Source organism: Seriola lalandi, unplaced genomic scaffold (assembly GCF_002814215.2).
Source record: "Seriola lalandi dorsalis isolate HSWRI2012SDOR001 ecotype SW California unplaced genomic scaffold, Sedor1 jcf7180002053931, whole genome shotgun sequence".
Taxonomy (NCBI): Eukaryota; Metazoa; Chordata; class Actinopteri; order Carangiformes; family Carangidae; genus Seriola; species Seriola lalandi.
In genome coordinates, this window is record NW_019524484.1 from 89,833 (window position 1) to 109,018 (window position 19,186).

Here is a 19,186-nt window from a genome sequence, read left to right on the forward strand (position 1 = left end):
CGATAATATTTTGATGAATTATTCAGCCCTAAACAGCACCATCTACTGCAGTCTCAAAAAGTTAATTTAAAGCCTCTGCCAGAGTTTATAAGGATAATCTAATTTTACTAATTTTCAAAGAAAACAAGCAGTTGTTCTGAAGTTTAAACAGAATTGATTTTGTTCATATATGCAACCAAATGTCCTTGTGCTTCCTGCTGCCAGACCACCTATACCCATATACATTCAGTAACAGAAAGTGTAGGAAACTGATTATGGTGCAGCCGAGTCCTTCTAATGAATAACATAAACAGTTAGTGTCGGCTCTGCAAATGGTCTTTTTATAATTTGATTTTCACCTGGATTTTTGTAAAAAATAAGGATCCATAGAGACAGGCAGTCAACAAAAACTGATCATTATCAGCTGTAAGTCATTTTTATGTATAATTATAAGCTCTGTCGTTATATTATAATCACATTCTATTATACAGTAGCATTTTTTGCAGAGCTATTGTATTCGGTTGCATCGTATTGTGAGGTGTCCCTGTTATTTTGCCCACCCCCTGTACAGTTTACCAATATAAACGCACACCCACTGACAGGATGAAATACCACAGGGAGAATCTAGTCTGTCATTTCAAATAAACAGTGATTGTTGACCATGGCCCACAGCATCAAGCATTACTACACAGAGAAAAAAGAGCTGACATGAGAAAACAATGTAGACATGTTGTCATAGTATATCATTTCTATATATAACGCTCTTTATATATACCGTATATAGTGGGACATATCAATCTAAACATCTATGAGCAAATGGGGGAAGCAATGGTAGTCTTTATTTTCCATACTATAGGTTGAGTCCAGTGCAGTGCATGCACTCGTTTCTTTTGTTTGCTCTGTTGTGACATGGTTTCGAAGTAGTTGCATGTCATCACCCATCATCTCTGCACATTATAATAAGAGGAGACATTCCCTCAGTCACAAAAATGACTCTGCCCATTTACACACAGGCATACAACTATATATCATACAAATACTCCATTTTCTTCCCCTCCTCCCCTTCACCCAGTTCTCTCCAAACTAAAAAGTAGGTGAGGAGAGGCTCTAACTGGGATAAGGGTTGAGGGGTAAAGGGGGTAACATCACACTCAAACACTCATCCAAGGAAGTGAGTGTTGTTTGTCTCTGAGGCCACCTGCACTGGCCAGTGATATCCCATGGTTTACGTTTTCAGCCGTGGAGTCTAGCTGTTTCTCGGTGGCCGTGCTGCTCTCCTCCTTCGGGGTCACTATCACAGCTGTTCTCACGCCAGCTGCTCAGCACATGAGGAGCAGCACCAGGCCCGCCAACTGGCACAGCCTGACAGGATTCTTCTGTCGAGGATAAAATCTTGAAGCCCCATAGAGAAGTGATGGGATATCACACTGCTTTTTTTAACACGAGTAGATTACTTTTTAATCTTTACACTGGCTTTTATTTCATGTTTGATTTTTTTTTTTCCAATCCTGCAGCATTTCATGCAGTCACAAAACACGACTACAGTTGTGAAAATGAGATTTGTGTTCACAGACCAGAACTATAGGATATGGATTTTAATGCCTTTTTTTTTTTTACCAGAGATTAGATGAAATTCTTCCCTTATGACATGTCAGTATGTGTCCCATAGATCTGAAGTCACATGTTTTAGTACATAATGTACATAATGTGAGTGAAAAATGTTGTGTGACAGAATAACCACTCACCCTGCAGGCTTATCCACCTTCAGAAAAGCCTGGATCACCAGAGGAAACTCATACTTGACTATGTAGAGGTAACTGGACATGGCTGTAGAGGGGAGATATATGCACACACAAATGTGCTATTACTAACATACACACATAATCCCAAGCAAGACATCACAGAATACTATGATCCCAGAGACATCATAGAATATTTAAAAAAATGTGTGTATGCGTAAGACAGATGGCAGTGTGTGACCTCACCTCCAATGTTCTGCAGTGTGATGGCAATACCTGCCGCCATCTTCCCTGGGGTCCCAAAGGCCCTGTAACCAAGCTGCTCATACGCACGGATACCTGGGCCACAAATAACAAATAAAAGTATATGTAGTTAAATCCACTAGAACAACATCTGGGACTGTAAACAGACTGCTAATCTAATTAAGTATACACATGACAACTTGTTGTGCAGCAGGTCAACAGTACTGGAGGTTCACACTTTGTGATATTACCATCTGACACTGAAGAGTAATTTGGAGGTTTGCTTATCAGATTATGAAGGTGTATACGTACCCACAATACCAGATGACTTTAGCAGTAAATGGATGGAATATGATGAGAGGCCTGCCACCACTGTTAGAAGTACCCTGAAACAAACAAAACAAACAACATGTATTATAACCACACTGTACATTACTCTGAGAGCTATTTATACAGCTGCAGCATAGAGGTACATTTCCTGGATGTTGGAAGAGCAGAATCCCTGTGGTTCCTCTTCACATTGGATTGTTACTCCAGCTGAGCCACATAGACTGCCCTATCAGCCCTTCTGCCCTCTGCCACAGTAAGTAAGCACAAGCTCCAGATGGACTGTTTCAAAAGAAACATTTCCAATTCAATGCTGAGATTGACACATTGAGGTAATATCCTTTGTAGACATTAATCTTGTTCCTGTTTGTTCCTCAGTTGTGGAATAATCTACTTCAGTCACAGCAACAGCCGTTACCTCCATTTTTCAGTAATAGACTCTCCACTGTCTCCACTGACGCATAATCAGAGATTTTACATGTTGTTCCTAATCATGTATCAGGCTGCAGTGATTAGCTTCTATCTTTCCCATTTAATCACTGTTGGATTTGTCTGTTGGGTTCCTGGAGTAATTAATTTGGAGTGGATAAGTAATCCAGTCCCAAAATCTTATTCTACTGTCGTTCTCATTTAAATGATTCTTAATCACGTGAGAGTATTAATTAGGTCTATTTTTTCAAACATATCCAACCATCCAGAGTGGTCTCTGCTCAGAAACCCAGTGCCAGAGGAAACACATGATGCCTTTTTATGTGTGGATGAGGGATTTTTGTATCAATTTAACATAACATTGAGAGGTCAAGAAGAGCTTTGAAATGTATTGAAACCTGTCAAGTCTAAAAAAGTTCTTGTACAGCTGCTTGAGTGTGGACAGCATTTCACATTTTAGAACACTGGTCTCTTTAGTTAAAGAAAGAAAAGGGTTTTGCAGGAAAGCTTGTTTATAGTTCTCAAGTGAGGCATCAAAAATGTATTGGCACTAGTATTGAACCCCTGCATACAAGCTGGCCAACAACGTCATTTGACATTGATATTGGGTTGAATGTAGGCTGCGAATTTGAGTGACCAAAATTCAGTGTCAGGACAATGTCTACTGACAACATCAACTTGACATTGTGGAATACTGACGACGACTGATGTTGATGTTTTGTTGGTTTTAAGCTGTGTTGTCATGTAACCAAAATCCAACGTCTTCCAAATGTTACATGCCAACGCCATCTTGATATGTAAAATACCGACATTCTTGTCGTGAGCAAAACCAACATCTGCTAAACGTCAAAATGTCAAGCAGTCAACATTGGAAAATGACACTCAGCCCTTTCAAGACAGTGACCGCTTACTATGATTTCTCAACTGTATCTGCAACCCTGCATAAATATGTTTGTTAAACATGAGTACACTGCTGGTGATGCAGAAATATTTTAATCAATGAACCCATTTCAAAACTGGTCATTTCAAAACTTATTGGTCAGCAATCTTTTACTAGGATTTATTTTTTACTTTTAAGGGAAATGTTTGAGAAATGTCATAATTTTAAGAATTTTTCTTAGAATTCTATTTCAGGGCGAATCCTGGGCCTGAGGAAGTTTTGTGAATGGACCCTGATCGACTGACTTCCCCTAACCAGTCCACCTCATTCCAACTATTTTCTATTTTCTCCATTCTGTTGTTACTGTTGGCGACATTAACTTTCTCTCTTTCTCTCACACACGCACTCTCCATTCCTCTCTCCTTTTGGAACGGCCAGGCAGCATGTCTTTCACCTCGACTTCAACTCTTGGCCATTTAACAGGTTTTTTTTTTTTTTTGTTTGTTTGGCTTTTCTTGAAACCATGTGGAAGAATGCTGGGCTGACTTGCGGTGGAGGATTTAGTCAGTCAAGTGGCAGTGGGAGGACAGATCTGCTGACAGTCGGACAGACTGGCACACTTGGGTCACTGTAGCTCTGCTCACAGCTTTCCACCCCGCTGCATTCCTACCCGGGCCAGGGCCACTGACCCGCTGAAGCCCCTCCAACAAAAATCGGTGTGATATAAAACATCAGGCCACAAGTGAAACGGAAACAAAGGACATTCCAAAACACGTACTGGATATAATAAATTATCTTGTACATTCAATAACATTAAGTGCATGAGGCACATTGTGGCTCAGAATAAAAAACTGATTGGATACAGGATGTACTATAGACCATAACGCGCCTATTGTTCAGATAATCCCTAACAATAAGCCAAAGGCAACACTCTTGACTTCCTTTTGATAATATATTTATATTTTTAGTTATATAATTATAGCTATCAATCAATAGTCATAACTGTTGACATATGATGAGTGAACTGATGTATCCGGTCTCACATCAGTCTGAAGTGGAAATATAAAATGCCTGATAATCCTTCAAGGTACAGTTTACACAACATGTATGCAGCAATGGAGAGAATGATAACAACCTATATAGGAAAAATATGGTGCAAGAGGCCCATTTTTGTTTTGCTATTGGTATTTATTTGGCCTTTGTTTACCTTCCTGCATTTCAGCTAGCATGGTCGCTTCTTTTTTAGGTCTTCTGTACCCTTTAGGAACAGGACCTGAGGTTCAGAATGACACAGTACACTGGTAGGAAAAAAAAGATGTAATGTATTTTGAGGCGATCACCAGCCTGGAGTCCAATGTGGAACACAGAGAAATTGCCAGTAATCCTTTGCCAAATATGTCACTGACCCAGCCTGTATTTCTCAGTAGCTACTCTATTGTTTGATACAAGATCAGGCAGATATGCACACAAAGACACAGCCTTTCATCTATTATAGGATGGATAAATACACGCTATCTGCTCCATTTGGTCACGTACTATTAATTTGAACGTGATTACATGTATTCATCACAGTGAAATGTAGATTAATCAGCTTCACAGTTCACTTCACCTCCCATCTCGCCTGTCTAAGTGTCAGAGACAGTGGCGTATAGTGACACAGGGTTCAGGCGGTCCAGACAACAGACAGCTTGAAAAACCATAGTCACATAACTCAGCTCAAATTAAGGAGCTTTCTCTAACACGAGGGAAAATCCTCCAGACATGACTGCCTTGGAGAGGCATTCAAATAACGTTGCTGAATAATATCTTAGGGCCAGGATAGCTGTTAGACATTAAAAGTAGCTTCCCATTTCTCCCAGATCAATTTGAATCATGAATGCTAACATGAATATGCCATTATTTTTCTGTTGTAGAGTTTCTGTGAAACCTGTGACCCACAAAGGGAAGAGAGCATGTAGTTTTTCATTATAGCTACAAATCCACTTGAAACAAGTCATAGCAACAATACAAATATCCAAAACATTGTTTCACCTTTCACTGCAACTCTATTGTAATTTTATTCAAGAATGCTTAGCTAAATAAACTGCATTGCCTGGAGTGGTGGGGGGTTGAGTGGGGAGGGCGGCTCACAGCAATGCCCTTTAATCTATTCTCACAAAAAACCTTAGCTTCAGCACCAGCCACCTTGCAATCTAGCACCATCAGGAACAATGTGTCAAAACAGCACAAGGAAGACGAGGGAGTGAAAGTGTTGATGTTGCCAGTGATATCTGGTGATACTTCCCTCTAACAGGCCTGATTCATTTTCAGAGAAATACAAGAAAGCAGATCTTACAGATGGAAACCTCATGAAAGAAGGGGGAATTTTAACACAGTGACACATGCATCTAAGACCTAAGTGAGCATGTAAAGCTTTGACAGCCTATCAGTATCATCCTCTAGGCTTATTTGCTGCACTTTTTAAAAAAAGTTAGAGTTATATTGTACCACCGAAGACCATTGTGTCTTCAGTTGTTGTTGTCTGAGGATGTCTTGTCTAGTGGACAAGAGATTCAGATCCAGTCTACAAGCTTTAAAGAATAAACATGATATATATTTCGTATTATCATTATTGTCAACAGCATAAAAAGAAAAAAACCCACAATGAATAGATCCTATTGAGAAGTATTGTCTGCGTAGCTAAAGACTTATTAAGCTTATTACTCTGTGCCTCTGTTGCTACTGCTACAGCAATACTTCATCTTGACACTGTAAGTACACCAGATATGTTTTAATCAACCGTAATATTTACTCTAATGTGGGCATGCTTCCTTAAGACCACACAGAGCCCAGCTGTTTTAGGAAATTACTATATATGTGTGACCTGTTTTTAAATATTTTCATCTTCTGTGGGAACCAATGAGCTTGGGCCTGAAAATATAGTGCCAGAAATGATTTACAGATGGACTAAAACATTTCTGGCTTTGGTCTTCTCACAGGATTTGTTGGCAGTAAGAAAAATAAAGAATATTAAAGTAAAAATGCAGATGTCTTCATGCTTGTTTGAACTACATTTTAAAGTGACTGGTTTAACAAGAACCAGTCTATTGGGTTAAGTAAAGACCTCGGTAAATCATGTTATAGAAGGGCAGTGCCAGAAACAAGGCTAGAATATCTCTCCCCCCACAGGGTGTTATACAAAGTGTCTTGACTGTTCTGGTATTCTCCACTGTTATCATTCAGTTCTTACAAGCAGTCAAGGTTTAACTCTCTGCAGCTTAAAGGTCAAAAGACCTTCAGTGCAGCTAAATCAGATAGAAAAAAGCATGGATGAAAATATACATAATCAACCTAGAAGCTGCAGTTGACAGTGACGTCATTATCTTGACAGACAATGCTGCTGCTGCGGAGGCTTTAAATGTTAAGCCTGTCATATATACAGCACATACACCCACTGGTTCAAGGCAGAGAATCAACCACACAGAAGAACATGTGGATATTTGTGATTGTAGTTGTACTCATTTACAGCACAAGTAAATGATTTCCAGTATGCTATTAATCTGAGCCTTTATTATCAAACAAATGCGCCCTGTGTCATCGGTGTCTGTGTCATAAACAGGGTCTGCTGCCTGGTTAATACAAGCCAATTACAAAACAATTAGGTGCTATTTTTGTGTGACGCAGGCCTCGAATGGAAAGACCTCAGCAGGAAGAAAATGAGTCATACAACATCTGTGAGCTGTAATTCTGCTCTACTGCTTCCAATCTGCAATCATGAAGTTACAAATGTAGCAAATCCCATGTACAGTGTATGAATAACTTACAAAAACAGGACGACCCCTGTGTTGGCCATGGCATATGCCAAACCTAGGATTCCACTTCCCATGATTGCATTGCCCAGGTTGAAGACTGACATCCCAAACGAGGTTTTTCCTTCAAACTACAAGCGATGCAAGACAGAGGAGAAGAATGAAAATGTTAAATCATCTGATAGTGCTTGAAGGTAGTGCATATAATTATAAATATAGGACTGAGAATAGCCTGTGGGTTGTGTTGTTTGACCTTACATCTGTAAAACGTGTTGTCTTCTTGTCCTCCACGCCTGATAAGAACTCCTGGCTCTCTGGGAGGTTGGCCCCAGCATTCTCAGTTCTGTGAGGACTAACAAGGAGAAACACTGTTATAAGAACATGAAGTAACTTACACAACTAACACTCAAGATTCACCACAAGCACTGCCATGTCTTTGTTACAGAGCAGGCTCCGGTTTAGGACAAGTTTCTTTTCTATGAAACTGTGCTCATTCCCACACTAGACACAACTGAAACAGATAGCACACACTGAATCTGAAACACATTAATTATTGTAACATACATACCTAGCATTCTGGGCACTATTGGGTACAGTTTCCCTACAAGCAGTGTAGAGAGAGGCCATCCATCACCCAACGAGAGCACAAAGTGGAAAAAACAACACCCTAGGTCATAATATAATAAGGCAAATAATACAGTGAAGGGACCATTTATAAATTATCATTTGTATCCTGGAGAGAGACATTTTAATTAAACCATCTATTACAGAGAACAAGGGTACAAAAAAAAAACCTACTAGACAGCCAGTTACATGATAATTAGGCATTGAGCTTACTCTGTTATCCCGCGCAAATCATAGTGTATAATGAGTGAGCAGGTAGGAGGTAAAAGTTTATCTCAAAGGCACTCCACCAGGCAGTTAATGGACATACAGTATGAGTTGTTATAAGGATTGTGCAACCCTGCAATTATGGGACAAACATTATAGTGACAAGGCTGAACTGCCACCCCAGGCAGCAGGGTGACATAATCAGTCTCACCACAACAACACACAATTAGCTGCTATGTTTTATCTCTCTCCCTAATGTATTGTGACCATTGAGGCCTGTCATTCAGGTAAAATTTTACTCATCCCTCTAGCTGATGTGTGTAGAATTACAGCTAAATATACTACATCATATCTTCCCTCTGTAAGTGAGGCTCAGGTCCCTCTCGTGCTGATGAAAGCAACCTTTTGATTAGTAGAGAAACAGGCAAGTAACTCAAAGACACCAATTGTGAGAGACCTTCAGTAAGTGGCAGGTTAAGATGGAAGCACTCAGTGAATAAAATCACCTTGCTTTAACGGTGGTAACAGGCATAAAGTAGAGGACAGGATGTTCATATTGACAGGTTGTTTATCACTGATTTGTCCTTTTCCTTTTGTATTTAGTACCAAAGAATAGATTCCATGATGCCATGTTTCTCTGGAGTAGCAATCAAACCAAAATGACCACTACATAGCTACAAATTAATATGATCACTGCATGTATTCACAAATATTACAAATGACATTTGGAGAAATACATGAAAATGTTTTTAATGTGTGACCAGGTAGTCATATTAGTCTGGTTCCAGACCTCTAAATCACTGCTCATATCGCACATCTTTTTCAGCAAAACTAAAATAAAGTGACAATTCATACATTTACAACTCTAAAAATGCATTTAAAAAGTATTATTAACAAAAAAATGTAGACTGCGTTAAGTAGGAGTATACTCACTTTTCACCGTCCTCTGCCGGTGGTGTTTTGGCCGACGCCGTTATCTCTTCATCGGGCTCATGGCCTTTCCCATTAGGAATAGCGTTCCCCTCAGCAGGGGTGGTTTCCACAGTCTCGGCTGGTTTATCTTCACTCATATCTGCTTGTGTGCCTTGGTGTGTATGTAATGATCTATCTGTTCAGATGTGTTAATGTTTGAGGCTGTGTGAATGTTTGGAAAGTGCTATGCAAGTGAGGTTTCTATTCTCCTCCTTGGATCTGTGGAAGTAAAAATATTGGTAGTTAGCATAAAATTTTGCAATGAAACAGGCTGTCCTTATCTATATCCTTTATTTTTTACAGCATGTCACTGACGGTGCAGGTAAAAAACAGGAACAATGCGCTCTTATCAACCACTAAGGGATGCTTTTTTTTATTGTAAAGCAGGTAATACAGAGCCAGACAGGAAAAAAGGGAGATAGATAAGGGTATGACATGTAACTAATGTCCGTGGCTGGAACTGAACCAGAAACGCTGCTTTCATGTGGTATTTTAAATGATTCTCCTCATCATTAAATACTCTCACATTAAAACTGTACAATTCCTTCTGCGCTACGAGGACGACCACCTCCTTGCCCGACCTTCAAGAGCATTTTTTCGTTTTATTCATTTGTTTATTAGTGTACCTGGTACCAGAACACCATAGGCCTACGATCAATCATCAAATTTGTGGTTGTATCGTCTGATCTGTGGCCTTTGTCTTTCACAGGTGAAGAGAGGTGCAGAGCCGTCAACTGATTCCCACCTGGCGGTGAGTTGGATCAGATGGCGGGGGAGGGGGCCAGACAGACCTGGTAAATCCTAATGATTCGTGAGGGTGAACTAGGAACCTCTGGTTGAGGCCTTGCAATGGTCCTAGCATTGTGTTAATTCCTAGTTTCCAACAATAAGAGACACGTAGGAAGAAAAAGAAGGCCACACTGAAGGCATTCAACTGAGTCCGTATCTTTGTTCAGGTCCATCAGGTACATGATTGAAACTAGATAAAACACCAGCACAAAATTCCTTGTACACCTATTGACTTAAGGGTCTAAATTACATAATTTGTGGCTTTGGGACAATTGACAAATAAAGATTCTGTCCCATTCAAAATGTATCACAAAACTTTGGGGATTTAGATTAAAATTCTGTATGAAAATTCTTTTGCGATGCTGGAAATTTGAGTGGATGATACCAACAAGTTCGAAGTGACTGTGTGACCAACAATCATTTTCACTTGTAGCCTAAAGAAAAAAAAAACAACTCTCACTATGTCACAAAATATAGAGTTGGCCATGAATAGATACTTTGGCAAATGCCTTGAATAATTGACACATCAACTGAAAGGTCTATGTCTAGAGCTGTGACACACTGGGCTCTGGATCAGGCCTCTATTTCCTGGGTATCCTGTTGTGATGTCTTAGATGACCAGCTGAGTTGTACAGCCCAAAAAGGCTCCTGTGACATGCGTCTCCTGGATTCTGTTGACTACAGCCCCCCTATCTGACTGGTCCTGAATGATCTCCTTTGCTCTGCTGCATAAACAGCAGTGTAGGCTATAATGGAGAGCACATTGGGGGCCATAGAGGAGGAACACACACAAATAGCTGAACCCCCAGCATGCTGATAAAAAGAGAAGAACCAGCTAGGACCAGCTACGAACCAGTTCAAACCGTCTTTGTGCCTCCATTTTTCTGCTTGTCACTTTTCTCTTGGTTTCCTTTTTTATTGAAGAGGGTTCAACATAGCAACAATGCTCAGGGTTTTCTGTACTACCATTCCTGGCAACCACTCAGCTGTTCTTGTTCCCTCAGGCTTCTTCCGCTCCAAAGCCTGCCCTTTTAAATGTAGCTTTTCGTAATATTATTTTAACACATCAAACGTAGTGTGAGGTGAATAAGCCCTGGTCTTCATCTAGCCGCCCCCTGAACCTGTCTTCCCAACCACGTTGCTGTGAGCTTCACTGCACAGCCAGGCCTCTCGATGTCTCTGGCTAAAGCCGGGCAACGTGGTTGGGCAGCAAAGCACACTGCACAATGGCACATGTTGTGCGGTTTCCTGGGAACGGCATGGAGAACAGTGGTACTATTGTGCCAGGCATCATTATACTGCCGGGGCCCCCTTGGCTGTAGTTCGCCAGGCCACTCGAGAGGCTGAAAAGGTATTTCACTGGGCTCTAATTGAAAAGACGCCACCTTGAATTCAGCAAATGCCAGTATCCTGTATTCATGCACAGTTGTAGCAGAGTTGCTGACGGTAGCAATGGCAGAGGCAGGGCCCCTCTCGTGGGACAAATCACCGCACAGAACCACACTGCCACTCAGATAGTCTACAAATCACAAGGAGGATGAGGGGGGGGAACCATTCAAGGACAACACACGATAGGCTATCCGGCTACAGGAGTGCCTCTTCAATGGCCTTGAACAGTGTAGCTTGAAACAGCAGACCTGATTGGACAGTTGTGGCTCCTACAATTATTATGTTCAATAACAAAGGCAATACATGACAGCCTTGAAAATAGTTGAGTGAAAACACACTCGTTCAGTCAGAACCTCTTACTTCTAGAAAACCCATCCTCCAAGTTTAAAGCAAATGAAGGAGAACCAGATGTAGCTTAAACACCGCAGGGAAAATGTTCCCTTTAAAGTAGGACAAGGTTGTGCCAGCAGGAACACTGATTCTGACATCAGGTATTATTTGCTAAATAAAGTACATGCTCTGAAATAATATATATTTTGTTAAATCCATAAATGTCATGGTCAAGGTATAAGGCTTTCAGGGGTCAAATCCAGTATGGGAGTATTTAATGGAGGATTATTGAAAGTCACAACTTTCACGCCGACGTGTTATTTATGTAACAGGATTGTCAAATTATAATGGATATAAGCAATTGTGTTTACACAAATTCAAATTAATATCTTTCCTTAGGTCATGGTATCACTATTGGCTAGATTATAATGAAATTTGTCAAGTGACTTGCCACTACCAATAGTTAGAACGAAGAAAATGAGGGAAAATGAGGACCAGCACAAAAACAATTGAGTTCATCCCCACAGGCAGAAACCCCACCGTTACCATAGCATCATTGTGGTATGAAACAGTGGCAGGGCTGTGTGTCCATAAGAAAATGTTCTAGCAAAGCCCGGGCAGGAAAACTGAAACGCTCTGTAGTCTGTAGACACTATGTCATCGGAAACCACACGTGCATCTGTCTGCATGAGCAGTTACAGTTTACTCATATTTCAAAACGTATTTAATTCCCCCCAACAAAAAATTATGACACTTGAGAGATTCAGTTTAATTACAGCACAAAATTTTAAATATCTCCACATAAAGAAAGCGGTATTTGCTTGGTGTGTTTATTTTCCTAAAGGAACCGAGCAACATTATAGTCCATAGACAGGCTAACATGTTGAGCATTATTATTGCTCTACAGTCTAAACGTCTCAGTAGTGCCCTCTGTTATGTAATAATTCCAGTCAACCAATAGCGGACACTACAACTGCTACTACTACTACTGTGAGAATTTAAGCACAGCTTTACAAAACGTTTCCGCAAAAAAATAAAGCAATAGATTGGAGGCATGGAAAAAAGGATTAGCTTTAGAAATCCGTTGCTTTTCCACCGATATCCAAACTTCCGAATCCTAAGCAAGAGTTAAAGCCACATTGTGATGCTCTTGGTGGGAGTAAATGAGTCTTTTCACAGCAACAGCAGAGGCTATGTTTATTCAAGCTCTCATCCAAAACATCACCTCAGTTTGCCAACACACAGCGAGTGCATGCGCCCCGGCTCTGATGTAAGCAACTCTGCTGAGAGACGTCATGCCACAAGGAGGCAAGCAGAGCAAGGCCGTTTCACTGATTGTTATTCCTAAACTGAAACCTGAACAAAATAACGTTGTGCATGCTGATTCACCCTCACTTATTGCTATGCATGCGTGTATTTGGGTTTGTAGTTCAGTGTTTTTTCTGGGCGCGTCTGCAGTTTATGCACGGAGTAATCTGAAACTTTAATACTGCCTCTTCTGCCTCTACTTGATGACATTCTCATAGGCCTCTGGTCGTGTAATCTTTCTTAATCTCCAGTGCAATTAATAAAAAAAACATGTGGACAGTCATTAAATGAATCTTACTCTTTTTTTTCCTACATCCAGGTCCAAGAATGCAGTAAAAGAGCTAAAAGCCTGAATACTCCTCAGATGAATTTTCCTTAAAATCATCTGCAGCATCATCACGTCTATGCAGGTCATTTGAAAGACAGCAAAGCCATCTCACCACAGAAATTCTGAAAAATTATAATTCATTATAATTAATAAAGACATGCTTACTAAAGGATTTTTATGGTGCCATAGCTGCCAAACCTGCGTGTTTTTCATAGTTGCTGTAGTGGAAAAATGACAGCATCTAAAGCAGTTTATTCACCCTCCCTTTCTGTCTGTGAACAGGAAGAGATTTCCTGCAGATTAAGGGATTACACATCCCCACAATTTCACTGATGAGCAGCTAATAGATCTATCAGCAAACATTTTATTGTAAAATAGTGGGTTGAGACTTGGGACCTCTGACAGTCAGGAAGATAGCGTAGATCAGATTAGGAGCCATCTCGCTCAAGCAGGAAATCAGGATCAAACCACTCAGGTCACTCCATACACTCTCGCTCCTGTATAAAAATAGCTGCAGAGGAGTGAATAGCCTCACTGTAACCCCACGTCATGTCACACACAAAGCTGTGTTTAAGTGCTGCAATTGCCACTGAACACAGCAGCTGCCTGAAATAAGCAGTAAACACCAAGAGAACGCATCCAGCAACCATCTGTCTGTATTCTGGTTCTTCACACAAGGGTGAGCATGCACATAAACACACTTGATAACACACACACACACACACACACACACATACACACACACACATATACACACACACACACACACACACACACACACAGACACACAGACATATGAGGTGTAATAATGGGAAAACATCATGCTGTTGTTGAATGAATGAAACGTCCCAAACAGCTACAGGCAGAAAATATCATTATCATCATTAGCAAAATCTGTAACTGAGACCAGTGTACAGTTACACTTGCTGTAGAACTTCACTAATATCTTATATTATTTATCTAGCAGATTTATATGCGTTAAAGAGTTTAACAGATGGATGGACTGGGAAACACAATAATGAATGTATGACAGGATGAGTATCTGAGGATATTGTATTTTTTATACACAATACCAAACTGATGGCAAAATCTGAATTTCTCAGAAAGAATTCTGAAGTAATTAAAACTAATGGCTGTTACACAAACGTGTAGATATCCAGGAGGTGTTTCTATGTTGATAATTGCGCTTTAAGTCCCTGCAGCAGCATGTCCCAGACCAATCTGCTGTTATCAGTCCTCACATAAACCTCTCGATACTGAACAAGCCAACACCCCAAAATGAGAAAGTAGCGGCATGTTAGTGGGATTAGTAACTATAATGTATTGTAATCCCTTACGCTGCTTCTTAGTGAAAATGACTAAATAATGCTTTATTGCCTAGCAGTGAGTGAGAACGAAAGAGATTAATGAAAAGTCCTGTACTCACACATGTGTGTGTTACTATGAGTGTGTGGAATCTTCAAAAGAAATGGGAATTGAGTACATGAGGGAAAAATACAGGATACAGTAAGTTCTATGTCGTAAGTATTCTGCAAATCACAGATTAGTGATGTCTCATCAGGCTCTGCTGACTGGTTTTGAGAGTTTTTATTTCTGTTAGACATTTATCTTTCAGTGGGGAAAAAATAACATTTTCCACAATGCAACATTCGGAATTGAGGAATATTCTCCTTTAACTGTGTTCAAGTCTCTCTCACTAGATGCCACTTGGCCCACAGGCCTCTGTGCCCCGTTTCTCTTTCCTTATAGAATGATCCTGCCATCTCCCTCCTTCTCTTTCTGTCCCTCACTCTAGACACCCCACCTCCCCTCTGCTGCAGACCCTGAGTACCACTGTGATTAGCCAGCAGGGAGAATAAGAGATTAACTTCTGACTAAGAGATTTGTATGTCAGCTTCTTAGATGCTCCTCATCTCCAGAGATTCCTATACGCTGCGGTGAGATGAACACGTCAGAGACTAAAATGATGCAGGATTGTGGTCCCTGCTTAGCAGTGTATTTAAACATCCACTATCAGGTGGAAGGTATTATCTCACATCAAGTCAAGTGTTTCAGACAGAGTCTCTAGTAAGGATTATTCTGAGTGCTCAAAGCAAAAAAAAAAAGATTGCAATAATTTGCCCTCGAACCTTCTCAGATGATTCAGTAACCTACAACTCTGTATAAGTCGATGGGTGCTGACATGTGTAAGTACTGTATGGATTGGGGAATGGTGCATGGCACACTGTAAATGAAATAATCATCTGGCTCCGCATAAACATCCCCACATAACGCCTTATGATGTGCAGTCCATCTATAGTCAGTCACATACATGTTTAATGTCAGCCTTATTTCAAATAACACCCAAATAATGCAAAATCATTGACAGTCTCTTATTATTTACTTATGATAAACTATTTGAGAGCAGTAGAGAAAGTGCAAAAAGTACTTAAGAGGGGTGTTATCTTGTTTTGTAAAACTGGAATTACATCTTTATGACTTAAAACACATTGGAGACAATTGTTCTATGGTTAGTCAGTCATACCAAACTGGTTGATTGGTTTCCATTGTGCTACATCCAGCTCTAATGAAAAAGGCGGGTTGCAGATATTTTTCCAGGGCTAAGGTTAAACAGTGAAACAGTGAAGAGAGCCAGCTAGACGCTTTACTAGCCTTTAAATATCATCACTAAAATTGATTTCTACATTAAAGGAGCTATTTTCAAATGTTTTTATTGCTACATAGCAAACATTAGCATTAATTGCTGTTTACTTACCAGATTTGCCTAGACTTTCAGCCATCTTTGAATTTACAATATAAGAGGTTATAATAAACCCTCTAAGCAGCGCAAGTTTTTCAAGGCAGACTGGACGCTACAGTGACTCTGCATTATAAGTGACAAAACGGTCCGACTGGGCTGGAGCTAGCTGGTTAGCATGATAACTTGAGTAGAGGAAAAGAAGTGATAGAAATAGAAGTAAAACAAGAGGGTTACTTTCCACCACTGGTGACAGCTCTCGACGAGTAAAGGAATGAAGTTTGATGCTGAATTCTGAACTTTTCTTCAAGACTGGTCAGTAAATAGTTGTTAATGTGTTGGCTATGTAGCAATAGCAAAACATACAAATAGCTCCTTTAAGGGAATGGGAATGGGTCATGTTCTTAGTTTAACATCCCAGCTGACTGAACCAGCCTGGTACACTGCCACATTTTGAGACACAAACTTGACCCTATATATTACTTTATTTTATCCATTATAGATCATTATCCACAGAAATGAGAAGCATCTGATTCGCACAATCAGAGACAAAAATAAGGTGCATTTGAAAATAATCAAACCCGAATCCGACCCACCGACAGTCTACTCAACAAAACAGCTTGAACACTAACATTGTCAGAACTGATTGGGTTTGCCTACAGACAAAATCCAAAAACTATTTTTGTTTTCCAGCATAATGCCACTTTAGGACTACTTAAAATTTGACTCAGTTTTGTGTACACTGAAAGAGGCCAAGTGTCCAACACGTTATCTCTTGACCTGATTGACATGCTATAGATTTGGGAAATGGGTTTCTGCCCACAGAGTGACTGCACGAGTCAGGCATGAGGCAGTGTGGATTGTTTTTAGTTTTTTGCGACACACTTACATTGGAGCACCAGTGTGATGACTCACCGAAAATGTGACTTATTAATAGAATCACCCATGACTTTCTGTCACTCTGGCTCAACTCTAATACTGGACATCACATAGACAGGAAGGGACAGAAGAGCAAAAACATAACCTAACCATACATAAAGTGCTCCCAATGAGCGTTAAAAATGCAGGCATGGCAAGTGATGTGATATAAGCTAGTTTGGGGAATGTTTAAGGGGACAAAACAAGAGGTGAATGGTAATTTCAAAAAGTAACCAATATGATATTTGGGGTCAGATTTACATACATGAAAATGCAGAGTGCTGAGCCTTTACTTAAAAATGCGCATAATTATCATCTAAATTAACAAAATGAGACCAAGTTGCATGTCTTTAATATGGAGTAAGAAACTTGGGCTGTTATATTTTTTTTAATTCATGCAACTAGAATATTTAAACAAGCTTCCAAGGAATGAAAAAGAGATGGAATGACATTGTTAAAGTACATAGTAAATAGTAAAACACAACAAAAAAAAAGCGATCCAAAGCAAAAGGTGGAATAGATGATGTTGATGCAGGCAGAGAAAATGGCTCAGAGGAGGTTCTGGTAGCAGCCACTGACAAGGCTGATGTGTCCTTTGACTCCCAAAGTAACTCAATCAAAATGTACATTGCAAATCAGAAGAGTTAAATCACTACAGTCCATTAGCCAAGTTCATTGTTGTTTTTAAATACACCTGTGTTTTTCTCTTTAAAGATGTAGATTTTAAATTGAGATATTTCCATTTAAAAGCGGTCCTTGCACAGTGCGTTAAGGTTATCAAATCTGGCAGAATCTGTCATCAAGCAGACTTCCTCCTGTTGTTTGCACACTCCTCCATTAAGCAAGTCTGCATTTGTCTTGGATGACAATTTGATGTCAAATTGCGACTCCAGGCTGCTGTGCATGTCTGATGCACAATACTACACACAGACTTTTCCAGGTACAGTATGCACCTATAATTAGGGACTAAAAGCATGGTAAATTAAAGTCACTTGTTGACCCAACTCCGGTATCATGGTGGGATTTCAGAGAAGACCTAAAAACTGTTTTACCTGAAACAGAAACAGCCAATCAAAACTGAGAAATTTAGAACAGGGTAGTCAGTCAAGGTATCGCCAGTGTGGATACAAATACTGTTTACAGCAAGGATGCACAGTTCGATGATGCTCTTGTGATGGGCTGCTTCAAATAGTTGGGAGGTTAATAAGATTCTGTACAGCCCCACATCTGTTGTGTATTTAGAACAAATTATTCACTCGATTTGAAAGCGATCCCAGCCCTGTGGCTCCCTGGCTCATAAGATGCCTTCATCACCTCTGTGCAGAACACAGTGACACTGTGCTAAGCTGTTTAATAGGCAAAACTGCAAATGAACTGTTAACAAGTAGTTTACTGTATAACATGTATTACATACAGAACACTGGTGTACCACTTGTACAACAAAGTGTTTTATTAAAGATGCCAGACTGTGTGTTGTCGCTTACAGAAGGTAATCATGACAGTGGACTGAAAAGTCAGAATCAGAAAGTTGCATAATTAAAGTTAGAATTCATTCATTTAATAAAAATCCAAACTGCTGAGATAGAGATGCAATAGTAGCCCTTTCACTCTATCCGATTTAGGCTAAAGCAGCATGTTATGCTACCATATTTGACAAACAACTGTGAAGACTGTGTATTATGTATTGATTGGCCAGCATGTCACTGAGGCAATCAAAGCCATGTGCCACTTCCGTTTGCTTGCAAAGCAGCCACTTTTCCTGGATGAAAATATCAAATTCAGTTTAATTTGGAGTATCTTGCCAATTCAATAGTGATACTGCAGGAGGACCAGGACAAAACAGTAACTGGTTTACACTTTCCTTCCTTGTCATCTACTGTTGAGGTATCTTTGAGGAACCAACCAAACCACTGTGGAACCACAGTGGGGCTGTATGAATTAGACTGTGGCTATGCTGATAAAAGTGTGTGCAGCCTCTAAACACCGACTATCTCCAATCCCGCTGGGTTGTAGTTGCAAAAGAATGATCTTGCTTTTAGCCAATCAGTGTGTCTGATCAGATCAGGCAGGTTAGGAAGCTGAAGATAATAAAAGATCTCTGGTGGAAATGTAATTTTTTTTTTATTGCTGACAGACAAGGATCACTATATTTAAAAGCAAAGAAGAGGCACCAGTACACACCACACACCTCACACACAC

The 19,186-nt window shown here is 40.1% G+C and overlaps 1 protein-coding gene across 2 annotated transcripts in view; it reads right to left on the bottom strand.

Annotated features, from left to right (window-relative positions):
* LOC111652221 (sodium-coupled neutral amino acid transporter 3-like) overlaps nt 1–19,186 on the bottom strand; it is a 38,977-nt gene that overhangs the window by 12,342 nt on the left and 7,449 nt on the right. Inside the window, exons 2-8 of one of the 2 annotated variants that reach the window (XM_023402430.2) lie at nt 9,150–9,407; nt 7,954–7,986; nt 7,644–7,737; nt 7,401–7,516; nt 2,274–2,347; nt 1,965–2,057; nt 1,725–1,806 (exon numbers count right to left, since the gene is read on the bottom strand). In XM_023402430.2, the coding sequence (XP_023258198.1) occupies nt 1,725–1,806; nt 1,965–2,057; nt 2,274–2,347; nt 7,401–7,516; nt 7,644–7,737; nt 7,954–7,986; nt 9,150–9,286 (629 nt within the window). In that variant the 5' untranslated portion in view covers nt 9,287–9,407. The remainder of the gene's footprint in view (nt 1–1,724; nt 1,807–1,964; nt 2,058–2,273; nt 2,348–7,400; nt 7,517–7,643; nt 7,738–7,953; nt 7,987–9,149; nt 9,408–19,186) is intronic. The other variant, XM_023402431.2, reaches the window with a different exon arrangement.